Raw genomic sequence first — 13,571 nt, forward strand, 5'->3', positions numbered from 1 at the left:
TCTTCTTCTTCCTCTCTGCTCACCTCCCCTCACTTGTCATTCTGTCCTTTCACTTATCTCTTCCCCTTTCCTCTCTTCTCTTCTCTTTCATTTTATCCTCTCTCTCTCTCTCTTCTAACTCTTGATTCCATTGCTTAACTCATCTATTCTCCATTTTCATTATGCACTACACTTACCTTCTATGATGTAATGATACACTGGTCAAATTTTTTTTACTTACTTATACACTATCTTTACTCTTCTCTTTACATTTATTATTACTTAATGCACTACCTTTAATGAAAAGAAATTAAACACTTAATATAAAAAAACTGCAAGCTTACATTACACTTAATGAACCAGGCTTAGAGTGATGGAAAAGCAAGAGGTTTAGATGCAACCAAATGCCGAAAATGGTAGACCCTCCATCTACAGCTGTGTAGCTGTGGATCTATCTGCCTGAAGTGAATGCCATCTGATTATAACTTATGAAAACAATTTGATATATGAGCAGATAGCACTTTACATTTTAATTAAAGTTATAGGTTAGGTGGTACTGAGGGATGAAGCTCTCAGTTGATCCATGTTCAACCATCTGCTTGGACACTGGTGGAGCCATTGATGGAGGGGAAATAATGATGACACAATGCCTGCTCACCTCTTCCAGGAGGAGGGGGGTATACTAGGGGGATATACATCTTAGTTGTAACCCTTGAGTAATGATACTGTATCCGTGATTAGAGCTGGCTGCCACATTGCAAGGTTGGTAGGCAAATAAGGGGTGCATCAATATTTAAATGGTGGTAGTTTCCTTGCAGCACCACTACACACACACCTAGTTGGAGTGCAGTTTCCGTGCAACAAAACTGCACAACCACCTAATTGGGGGGAAGTTTCCTTGCAGCACCATTGTACACCCACCTAGGTGGGGAGCAGTTTCCGTGCAGCACCATTGCACATCCACCTAGGTGGGGGGGGGGTTCTTTGCAGTACCATTGCACATCCACCTGCTTCAGAACAGTTTCCTTGCAGCACCACTGCATACCTATCTAGGTTGGGAGCAGTTTCCTTACAGCACCATTGCACATCCATCTAGTTGGGCATAGTTTCCGTGCAGCACCACTGCATACCTACCTGGGTTGTAGCAGCCTCCTCACAGCATCATTGTGCACCCACCTTGTAACATATGCTTGGTACATCAGCAGAAGGGGAGGGCTTAATGCACAATCACAGCTGGCTGCAGCATGATGGGCACAACTTCTTCACTCTGCTCACAGGGGTGGTCATAGACCTGACAGGTATTCTTGTCCAGAAGGACAAAGCTCACCCTGCAAAGGGATGTGTCCAGGTTATGTCCACACTATGCAGTGGTTCTGGGGTGAGAAGAAATTATCGAGAGTACAAGGGACCTGACATCAGTGTCAGATGGAATAAGAAAATTATGGCGACCCCTAACCGGGAAAAGCCGAAAGATACAACAACATATGTTTAAAAATAATTTTAATTATTGATGAATGCAATGTTTGCAATGAAGAGTGAAAAACAGCAAATTAATCTCCAGATACAGAAAATAATGTATGCAATTTCCAAGAAAATCAACAGTCCTTATACAGAATCCCTCCCAAATATTCAGTTTTATATGGAAATAATAAATAACTTCCTAAAAAACTTTGCTGAGCAAGCTTGAACACTCTCAATATTTTAGTCAACATCTTCACATGACAACTAAAATTTATCATCTAAAAGTAAAATATGTACTTAAATGAGAAGAATATGAAATGCTCTTCTTTTGTCTTCCACATTAAGTACTGAAGACTCTTTAATCAGTTCTAAATATCATTCCTTTAGGAATATGGCCCAATTATCTGTTTACCACTTGTGAAACCTATCTACAAAAAAGTAAGTGACCGTTCTTTCCTTCTTGGTGGCATCCTCTATTTCAGTAACACAATCAGATTTCATTATTGTTTATTCAACCTTTATAAAAAATATAGATGCTAAAAAAAATAAATAAATAACATTACCTCTGTGTAGACAATTGCTGTCATCCAGAAGCGTTTACTTGGTCTGGGGACAGAAAGCATGGCCCACAAGAATATCAAGATAGGGAGTACCAAGGTAATCATTGATGCAGAAATCATGTGGTTTAAAATAATGACAAAATAGCACACCATTTCTGATCGCGCCACCAGTGTATTATAAAGTGCAAAGATGAGGAGTAAAATTCGTGGCTGAGTTTTGTAGAACTTTTCTGAGTCTTCCAGTTCTTCGTCATAAAACATTCTGTAAGAAATAAGAGCATATTATAAAGGTTTATAGAGTGCAGAGAAAATCCATGAATTAATTCACTCTCACTAATATGCCTTGTCCAGGTCTGTACTGTTAGTCACCATGTTTTTTCTGTACCTGTCAATCTGCACAGATTGAAAATAAGAACAGACCGTTGAGAAGTAGGAACATCCAACTAAAAATAGCAGCAACTAATTATTTATCACAAAATTTGAATACCAAATAGTACACAACTCTTCCTGCATCCAGTAGGAATGTGGGATGCTACTATGAGAGATGTTTAAAAACAACAGACAGTGACTTACATGATGGAAAAACTGAAGTGCATTATCAAAGAGATGGTAAAATCTGTAGACTTTAATGAACTGTCTTGCAAAATTATACCACATAAGGTCATTTTATTTGCTCCAGAGAAAAAGGAAGATGTAAGGTGCATACCTCTCAACTGTACAGATTTACGCAGAATGTCCAGATTTTTGCCTCATATTTTTGGTGTGTTCCTCCTAAAATCTGTACTTTTCAGGTAAACAGTTGAGGATTGAAGTCATTAAATAATGACAAACATTTTTAAGACTCCAGATCCTCCAGAAAATTCATGCTAATGCAAAACATATTACTCTATCAACTTTCTATGTTTGTAATAGCAATATTTAACTTCTGTCCCTATTTGTCCTCCCATCAGTTTAGGCTTTGTCCAGATTTTTTGCTCTAAGAGGTTCAGAGGTATGGTAAGGTGTGTGGCCTCTTTCTTTAAATTATTGTTGCATCTACTATGTTGGTCATGTTTTATGGTTTTCTGTGTACAAAACAGCTTCAAACATTACATAGGAGAATTCAGAAAATTGTGTGCAGAGGTAAACCAAACTTGAAAATAGGGACATACTGTTCAGGGGTAAATCAGGCCTGAAAATACGAATGTTCCTCCAAAACATGGACAGTTAACAAGATTGTTTGTGTCTGGTTTTATATATGGAAAACAAAAACATACATAACTGTGTTATATGTTTCAAGTCTTAATATTAAAAGGAAAACAAAATGTAAAAATGAATATGGCAGCAATTTTTTTCATTAATTTCAGCACTTTTAAATACATTCATACACATATCTTTCTATCTCTCTATCTATCTATACAGATACAGATAAATAGCTATAGACAGATATTTATCCCTTCATACGTGAAAATGAATGTTGACTTGCTTTAGATCAGTACTGTCATTCTGTCTTTCCAAGGTGAGTCATGGACTGGCATGCATGACAGAACATGTATGTGGCATCACATATTCCGTTTCAGTCAGGGGGCTGGCCTTGGAGCTGTGCCACTCATCTGCTATACTGTATATACTGGCTCTGTCTCCTCCGAATGGATGGGGAGGGTATGGAGATATGGAGTTGGGGAGAGGCACATGCTGCTAATACACATTAGATAATGGTGGGGTCCTCAGGCAGTACATAAGAGTGAGCAAATAAATGTGTACATATTGAGTACGTCTGTGCATAAAAATATACAGTAGGTTATTTTACTGAGATGGTTTGGGAATATATCCCTTTAGCTTTTTTTTTTTTGGATGGTTTACTATGAGAGTCCAGCATTTTATTTGTTAGTTTCTTTCTGTTTTCCTTTTTCTTTATAAAATGCACTGCTAATATGTATGGATATAATTAAACAATACTGGACAAAATATCCCTCCGAATGTAAATGTAATGAATTATTCAATAGCAGTACCATTATTCATCAGTCTCACATGTGATAGTACATTAAATAATAATCTAATATAGTTATTTCATATTTGCTATCCAAACTATGTCTTACTTCAGGTTCCTGCAGATAAATATACTGAACATGAGTATGTAAATGTAATGAATTTTTCAATGGCCGTAGTGTCAAAAGCAATCATGTATTAAGTAATGTTAATCTAAATATAGAAAAACATATTTCCAGGTTTGCTACTGAAATTTTGCATAACTTCAGATTACTCAGTGATGCAGCAGAACTAATCAATAATTTAGACTTTTAAAATGGAGTGCAGTTCTACATTATCATGAAAACCAGCTTCAGAAGAGCTTCCACAGGGTATTTTATCATTCCCTTTAGTTTTACCCAAACAGCCAGTGATCAACCTAATAGAGAGATGACATTAAGCTTCTCAAATCCTATAAGCAGGAATATGTCAGGCATCAGAAGTATCCTCATGAAAAACTGGGACATTATTCCTAACAGTCAATCAGTAAGTAAGGTGCTTGGCATTACTCCCAGCTTTGCATATCAAAAGACTAGAACCTTTAGAATGCACTTTGAAAACAGAGATCCACCATTTTACACAGAACAACCTGACTTTAACCAAGGCCATAAAGGAATGCATATGTGCAATAACTATATAGTCTGCATATATATTTATACTGGTGAGCAATATGTTTTTCCACATTGCAATTATGTGCTGCATTTTACTAATTATTATGAGGGCACTCTAAGTGTGTAGTGTATGTAGCCAAGTGCAAATCCTGCAGCAGTTTTTATATTGGAAAGACATGCCATAAGCTGTAAGATCAGATTAAAGAACATTTGTTTGCAATGAGCCATAACAATGATAATAATGTGCTTTGGCTAAACACAAGGAAGTTTGTTTTAATCTCTCAGGGTTTCATTTCTTTGTGCTTGAACAAGTTGATATGCTTTTGGTGATTGCGATAATCTCTTACAGGTCAGAGAAATGAAATGGCAATTGTTGCTGAATGCCGATGCTGCTCCTGGTCTTAACGAGAACATCAACATAAAGTGTGCATTACACTGGCTTATCTAAAGCCCTCCCCTTTTATGCATATGTATATATTACAAATAGACCAAGCTAGTTACCATAGCTACTCAAAATTCTATTCTTCTGTTATTGGTTACTGTATTTGCATTTTTTAAAAATCTTCATTTCTTTGACTGCACATTTAATCTTATAAGTATATTACTGTGTATTTCCACAGCATCTTTTCTTGTTACTGCATTCTGATGAAGTTCTTCACATCATTAAAGGATGAAAGCGCTTAATACCAGATGTGAAGTTGTTCAATCTTGCCGTTCATTCATCACTGATGGGTTCGGAGCCGATCCTCAGCTCTGACATGGCCGTTTAGCAAAGCTCAAAGATTACCAGTAGCTCAAGATCAAGCCCCTTATCCCAAGATGCACTGCTGGAATTACCCCAGATCTAATTTGCCATGGCACTGATCTCTTGGTTTCCAGCTCTGCTTGAGACTTATTCAACGAGTTAGCAAGTTTTTCATAAAATTTTTCTTATATTTTCATATCTAGACTATTGCTTAGTGTTCCCTTATCCAATATATTACCTTCTTTTTGGGCCTCGTTAGTTTTCGTGGCCTTTAGCGCAATTTTGTATTTAGGTATTATTAACTGAATATACTGTTAGTTTCTTGTGTTGTTCTATATATATATATATATATATATATATATATATATATATATATATATATATATTTAGATTTATATATACAGAGTGGCCTTTTGGGCATTGTTAATACTGTGTGTGTTAGCTTAGTTGGTATTCTTGTTTAAAGGGTGATAGAATTTGTTTATTATTATGTCGGAAGATAAAGACAGACATCCGAAGTCTGGTTTCAAAAAATGTCCAGACTGTGGACAAAAGATGTCTGTCACAGATGGACACGTTCAATGTGTTTATTGTCTGGGTGAGGTGCACCTTCAGGAGTCCTGCAGTATCTGCCACTCTTTTTCCACTAGGGTGCTTGCTGAGAGGAAGAGAAAGCTCATGGATCAGGGTCTTCTTAAGCACGCTATTGTGGAAGCTTTGACTGACCAGGATGGAGTCAGCAAGTCATCAAAGTCCTCCAAATCCTCTTCAGACTCTAAGTCAAAAAAGTCTAAGAAAGTGGAACTTGCTGTGACTTCGGCTCCACAGCCTTCAGAGCTGACAGTCTTTTCCTTTTAGACCCGAGACACTGCCTTGGAACCGGTCTCCGAATCTCCTTCTTCTCCATTACTCCAGTCGGCACCATTGGTGCATTCCTCCAGGTCCTCTGTTAGTCTTTCGGATTCGGACATGGACCGACTGGTACAGAAGCTCTTAAAGGCGCCAGGCCTAGCTAAATTGCTGTTGGTTCTGACTCAGGCGTCGGAACCGAAAACTACTACCCAGAAATTGACTGCTCCTCCTCTGAGCCATATCAGTTTTTCGGAGCCGGAAGAGACCGACCTGATGGTTGTAGACCCTTGGAGCCAACACCTGTTCCAGTGTCATCGGCTCCATCTACTCAGACATCCTCGGCGCCGACCGGGGACTCTAGGAGCTGACACTCTTCGGTCAGATCCGGGGAGGATATTTGCACTGACCTGTCGATGACGACTCTTCCTCTCGGGGCCTTGGCGCAGGTAAGCTCAGATCCCACCTCAGGCTCGGAGCCCACAGCATCGGTGTGGGAGGGGATCAGAATTCCTTCGGGTTTGTTGACTCCTTCTCATCAGAGCCATGATGCCTTCGAAGCCATGAGGCGAGTACTGTCTCCTAAGACTTCCTCATCACCAGGTCTGGCCTCTTCTTCCCCTAAAGTGCTTGTGTCTGCTTCTGCTTCCATCGGCCACCCCAAGCGTGGAGACCCAGAGCCTCAGGTAGCCCCACTGGGCGCCCCCTGCTCTTCTGAGACTTCCCCAGAGGCTCCCACTGAGGAAGTTCCCAGAAAAAGAGTGTGTAAGAGGAGGCACTTGGACTCCCCACAGGAGTCATTGACATCTGACACTGACTTGGATGAGTCAGAAGGGTCCCCTCGATCCCCTTCTGAGGACATCTCCTTTGCAGAGATCATTGAGATCCTTAGGCAGAGGGGTGATTGGCAGTCCAAAAACCCTACTGAGGATGAGTCGGTTCTTCTGAAGGCTTTTGGGTCTCAACCTTCCACCTCCTGGGTGTCTCCACCCTACAATGAGCTTATGCAACTGGTCTCTCATAGGGCATGGGAGTCTCCGGAGTCCATAGGGCCTGTCCCTCAGAGGCCAAATAAGTTTATCTCTTCCCCAGCGGATAAAACCTTCTTGTCTAAGGGAGTCCCTGTTGATGCCATGGTGATGGCGGCAGCCACCAAGAAACTGAAACTTCTGCGTCTATCCATCCTCCTAACAGAGATTTTAGGATCATGGATAGATATGGGAAATGCGTGTTCAGTTCAGCAATTTTCACTCTTTGATCACTGAACTATCTGACCCATTTCACAAGACTGCAAAGAGATCTCCTTAAGGAGTTGGGAGATATTCTTCAGGGTGCTGTAGCTGCAGGTGTCACTGACAAAGTTTCTGCCCAGCTCGCTACCCTTAATTCCATTGTGAACTCATCCATGCGTCTCATATCATATGCAGCAGATGGGTCGAGTAGGGCTGCAGGAGCAGGGACTGCTCTTTGTAAGCATGCCTGGATGCGCCTGTGTTCCTTTGCAGAGCCCTTCAAGTTTTCATTCATAAATACCCTGTTTGAAGGTGCATCCTTGTTTGGGCCTAAGGTAAAGGAAACATTGACCAGGTGTGAACAGGAGGGAAAGACTCTGTCTGCCGTCGGAGTCTGTTTTTCTACCCCTACTTAGCCTTACCCCAAAGGCCAAAGGGGAGGAAATATGTGGTTCCGTAAAGCCCAAGGAGCCTTTCAGGACACACGTGGAGAACCTTCCTCCAGGGGCAGAGGAGGAGGAGGTAATAATGGAAGATGCCGCCCTCATGGCAGAGGGGGTCTGCGACATCAGGGTGACAGAGATCATTTCTTTGGTCAGTCCTACCAGCGCTCCTGAGAGGAGGCCCCGACTGTCCTGCTCTGGAGGTGGTCAGGGGTTGCTTATCTTTGTACCCAGAAGCCTGGCTAGATATTACAAATGACAGATTGGTACAAAGCATCATTTCCAGAGGGTATTTCATACCGTTCTCTGCTCCACCCATTCCCGTCAAGAGAATCCTGGATGTTCCATCCAGTTACAGGGAACAAGCAACCACTGAGGTCCTCAAGTTGCTAGAAAAAAGAGTCATCCAGCCAGTCCCAGCAGACCAAACAGATTCAGAACTTACTCAAGATTCTTTTTGGTTCCAAAGAAAACAGGGGACTGGAGACCCATTTTGGACCTCAGCAGACTCAACCAATTTGTAAGAAAAGAGAAGTTTCGGATGGTCATGCTTCAGTCCATACTTCCCTTTTTAGGAAAGGACAATTGGATGTGCTCAATCGATCTCAAGGATGTGTACTACCATATAAAAATGGCCAGACTATCCAGAGATCATCTGCGTTTCTGGCTGGGAGCCAGTCACTACCAGTTTTGAACCCTGCCCTTTGGTCTCACTACAGCCCCCCAGAGTGTTTACCAAATGTATGGCATTGGTCATGGCTCACCTGAGGTGTCTAGGATTCCAGGTGTTTCCATACAGTACAGTTGTGTACATTTACCATAAATGTAGCTGTTCGAGTGTATTCACTGTTGCAGTCATTACATTTGGGTAATCTGCTGGCAGGTTGCCCTCAGTCGGCCTGATTAACAAAGTCTTGGGTCCTGCGTCGGTTGCTGTCCCTTCTTCCATGATGTCAGGTCGTCAGGGGTATAAAACATGCAGCTGATGCCATTATATCAGTTTTTCTTGCCCCAGATGTCAGGTGCCCCCATAATGGGGAGCAAATAAACATAAAAACACAAAAGTATACCTCCACCAAAATGCAAATACACCAAAAAGGCTTTTAAGCATAGTAAAGGAAAGTAGAGGTATAGCCAGAAAAAACTAGTAGACTGGAGGGAGGGTAACCAGGACTGCAACAGTGAATACACTCGAACGTCTACATTTATGGTAAGTATACACAACTGTACTATGTTCTTCGTGTTTCACTGTTGCAGTCATTACATTTGGGTAGATTCCCAAAGCTATGGTTGGGAGCAGGAGTTTATACAGCATTAGGGCCAGTTATAAGGCCCTGCAAGACAGCAGTGGCAAAGCCAGCTCTGAATTTAGAGAAAATTGGTAAATGATAATGCTTGGTGAAAGTATGTACAGAGCTCCAGGTAGCAGCTTCTAGGATGTCCCTGGTAGGAACACCTCTGAGGAAGGCTGCAGAAGTAGATGCAGCCCTAGTGGAGTGAGATCTGATCCCCTGGGGAATAGATTTTCCATGGTGCTTATAGCAGAAATGAATGCAATGGCTTATTCATTTAGAAATGGTTTGTTTTGAAATAGCCTTCCCCTATGCCCCTACAGCAAATGCTACCAGCAGTTGTTCAGATTTTCTTCAAGATTTACTCCTGTCAATGTAGAATCTAAGTTGTCTGTTCAGATCCAAGGAATGCCGAATCCATTCCCCTTTGTTCTGTGGATTGGGAAAGAAGGTTGGCAAATGAATGGACTGATTAAGAGCCACACTGGAAACCACCTTGGGCATGAAGGATGGATTGGTCCTGAGAGATACCCTGTCCGCATGAAAGATGATGAAATGCTCCACCTGCCATAAGGACCTGTAATTCAGATATCCTTCAAGCTGAAGTGATTACTAAAAGCAAGGCTGTTTTCCAAGAAAGAAATTTTAACTCTGCAGTAGCAGCTGGCTTGAAAGGTGGTAGAGTGAGTTTCTCCAAAACAAAGTTAAGGTCCCAGGCAGGGGTAGGAGCTCTCCTGAGTGGTGTCAAGTTTTTTTGCCCCTCTGAGATACTGCTTGAGCAGAGGATGAGAGAAGAGGGGAGGTTCTGTGTTATAATGAGCTGAAATAGCTGAGGCATGGATTTTAATGGAGGAAAAAGACAGGCCCTTGTGAAGCATCTCAGTTAAGTATTGCAAAATCTGAGGTAAATTGGGTGCTGCTGTGCTCATCCCTAAAGACTGGTTCCAGGCACAGAATCCTTTCCATTTGTCAGCATAAGATTTAAGTGATTAGCCAGGCTGCAAGGTTCAATGTTGGAAGCTGAGGGTGCAGAATTTGGTTCTCCTGCTGAGACAGCAGGGAAGGGGTCTGAGGCAGGTGCCATGGAGATATTTGTGACACACTGCGCAGGAGGGAGTACCAGTGTTGGCGTGGCCAGTCTGGAGCAATTAAAATCATCCTTGGTTTGTCCTGTTTGACTTTTATTAGAACTTTGGAGAGCAGAGGCAGAGGGGGAAATGCGTAGACTGAAGGACAGAGCATCCACTTTCCAGGCTTGTTTGTGGATAGTCCTTGTGCAAAACTTGCCAACTGGTAGTTCTGCGGGGGAGGCAAATAGATCTATGTCTGTGCTCCCCCATTTGCTTGTCAACATGTTGAAAATCTGTGGTTCCAGTTTCCACTCATGTGGGTCTATGAGGCTTCTGCTTAGTTCGTCTGCCAGTGTATTCAATTTTCCTGGCAGGAATTGAGCTTGTAGGTGCACTTGGTAGCTCAAGGCTGTGTTCCGCAATGCCATGACTAGTCTGCCGAGGGGGTAGGAATGTGTACCCCCCCCTGCTTGTTTATGTACCACATAACCATGGTGTTGTCCGTCTTTACCATTAGTTGTTCTGGAAGAATGCAGTCCTTGAAGGCTGTCAGAGCATTCTGTACAGCTAACATTTCTTTTTGATTGATATGTAGGATGCATTTGATTTGGGTTTCATTTTCCCTGAATGCACTTCCGTGCCAGGTGAACCCCCCATGCATAATCTGATGCATCTGTAGTTAGGGTTTGGGTGACAGGGGGTAGTGTTAATGGTAGTCCCTTGTTTTGGTGGCAGGCCTCTGCCCACCATAGGAACTCCAGGCGTAGGCAAGTTATGATAGGAATCATTATTTTCAGGCTGTGACAATGCTGACTCCATAGACTTTTTAGATACAACTGTAGTTTCCTCATATGCAGACTTGCATATGGAATTAGAAGAATGCAGGAGGCCATGAACCCCAAGGCCTGCAGTATTTGTCTTGCAGACAGCAGGGTTTTTGTGGCCACTTGTTTGAAGTAAGTTATCAAATGAATTTGCTTTTCAGGCGTGCGGAAAGCCATTGGGCAGTTGTATTCAAGCTTGCACCCAGGAAAGTAATCTGTTGACAGGGTACCAGCTGTGATTTTTTTTTCATTTATGGTGCACCCCAGACAAGTTAGAACCCTTTTTACAAATGCCAGATGATTTAAAAGTATGCCCTGGTTTTCTGCCTGAATTAGACAATCGTCCAGGTATGGATATATTTGAATATTTCTTTGCCTGCAAAATGCAGTAACTGGAGCCAGGCACTTTGTGAATACTCTGGGTGCAGTAGATAAGCCATAGGGCAGTGCAGATAACTATTAATGCAAGTAGCCTGCTTTGAAGCATAGGTATCTTCTGCATGATTCCCTCATTGGGATGTGCAGGTATGCTTCTTTTAAATCTAGAGTTGCCAACCAGGCGTCTTTGCCTAGCATAGGAAGTAATTGGTGAAGAGTCAGCATCTTGAATTTTGGAATCTCCAGAAAGGTGTTTAGAGTAGACAGGTCCAGGATTGGATGCCATGATTTGTCTTTTCTGGGTACCAGAAAAAACCTGGAATAGAAACCTTGTCCCTTTTCCTCTTCTGGTACCAGTTAAATAGCTCCATGCTTAAGAGGGAAAGTATTTGTTTTTGAGCCTCTGCTTACTAATTTGGTGGCAGGTCTGGCCACCCGTTTGGTGTTGGCAACATGTGGAAATGAAATCTGTATCCATGGGACACTATATTTAAAACCCATTTGTCCTGGGTTATGAGTTCCCAGTTCTTTGCATGAAGAGCAATCTTTCCCCCCAAAGGGGCGGTCAAAAGATAAGTGCTTGGGAATTTTAAAAGGAAGTCATTGAGACTGTTTACCATAGGGGGGTGTCTTGTTATTTCCAGATTTGGAAGTGGAGGCCCCCCACTGCTTAGTTCTGAGAGTCCCCTGGGACTCAAACCTGGGGGTTTTGCTGTGTCTGGGTTTGGTTTGAGAGGACCTGGAAGGGACTGGAAAGGACCAATTCTTAGTAGGCCAGTGCCTACTAAATCTTGGAGGTTGCACTTGTAAAAAGTCTTTAATAGTTTGCATAAATTTAGCTTTATCTTCCATCTTTTTAAGAATTTCTTCAGCATTATTGCCAAACAGACAGTCCTGATTTAAAGGAGCATCCAACAATTTAGCTTTAACATGATCAGGCAAAGATTACTTCTTAAGCCAAGCCTGCCTTCTAAGCACAGACCCAGTAACAGCAGCCCTGCAAGAGGCCTCTAAAGAATCAAAACCACATTGCAAAGTATGTTTTCCAACTTAATGAATAAGAACAACTCAGGGTAAAAACAAGGTGCATAGAACAGATACGTAAAATAAAATAAAATGCACCAAGTTAGCACACAAACATACGGTTATTCAGACTTAAAATATTGAAAAAAATAAAAATGGTTAGCGCTTTCACAACTACACAAGTTGCTTCATCAGACACAGTAGTTTTACATAATAGAACTTATATAGAAGATGCAATAAAGTCAGCTGACAATCCAATGATCACATGTTCCATTGTTTAAAAATAAATAACATTAAATGTATATAAATATAGGTATACATAAAAACATAAATATGCATTGATATACTGACTAGATAGTTAAAAGCATTAATATATATATATATATATATATATATATATATATATATATATATATATATAAAGAACTTAGTTAAAATACTTAGAGAAATAAAATAATATAATGATTCTAATGCTTCAGTGGTTTAGCTTTAAAAAAAGGTTTTAAGGAACTATTTCCATTCAAGCCAGGATATTTCTCAGCATTCAACTTAAGAATCCGTTTTTGTTCTATGCTTTCTGTAGTATTTTCTAAGTCACCTCCCCGTATATTGGAGAGAACATGTTGAATAGCACTTGTCTCTTTACAATTACTTATATCTCTAATATGCTCAAGGATCCTGTCTTTCAGGACCCTATTAGTTTTTCCTGCATAATATGCAAAGCAATTTTGACAGAAACAAAAATATATAAAATTAGCAGTCCTACAGTCAGTATAACTATGACTGGTGATAGTAAATTTATGTAAAGGATGAATAAATGTCTTGTTACTATGAATATATTTACATGCAGTGCAACGTCTGCATGGGAAAGTACCAACACGTGTAGAAAAATCAAATCTATTAGGTTCTGTTCTATAACATAAATGTTGTTTTAAAGACTTGTTATTCCTAAAAGAAAATAATGGAGTTTCACTGATTATATTAGTCAACTCTGGTACTTCTTGAAGTAAATGCCAGTTTCTTTTTATAATCTTTATATATTCATTAATATTGCTAGAATATTGAAAAGCTGCTCGAATATGATTAGTGTCTGAAAT

General features: G+C 40.8%; 1 protein-coding gene across 1 annotated transcript in view; it reads right to left on the reverse strand.

Moving 5' to 3' along the window:
* PIEZO2 (piezo type mechanosensitive ion channel component 2) overlaps nt 1–13,571 on the reverse strand; it is a gene marked incomplete in the record, with an annotated part of 2,710,318 nt that overhangs the window by 424,390 nt on the left and 2,272,357 nt on the right. The window contains 1 exon segment of the mRNA XM_044067359.1: nt 2,004–2,262. Coding sequence (XP_043923294.1) covers nt 2,004–2,262 — 259 coding nt within the window.

Source organism: Protopterus annectens, chromosome 3.part1, assembly GCF_019279795.1.
Source record: "Protopterus annectens isolate FY-2018-M chromosome 3.part1, PAN1.0, whole genome shotgun sequence".
NCBI lineage: Eukaryota > Metazoa > Chordata > Ceratodontiformes > Protopteridae > Protopterus > Protopterus annectens.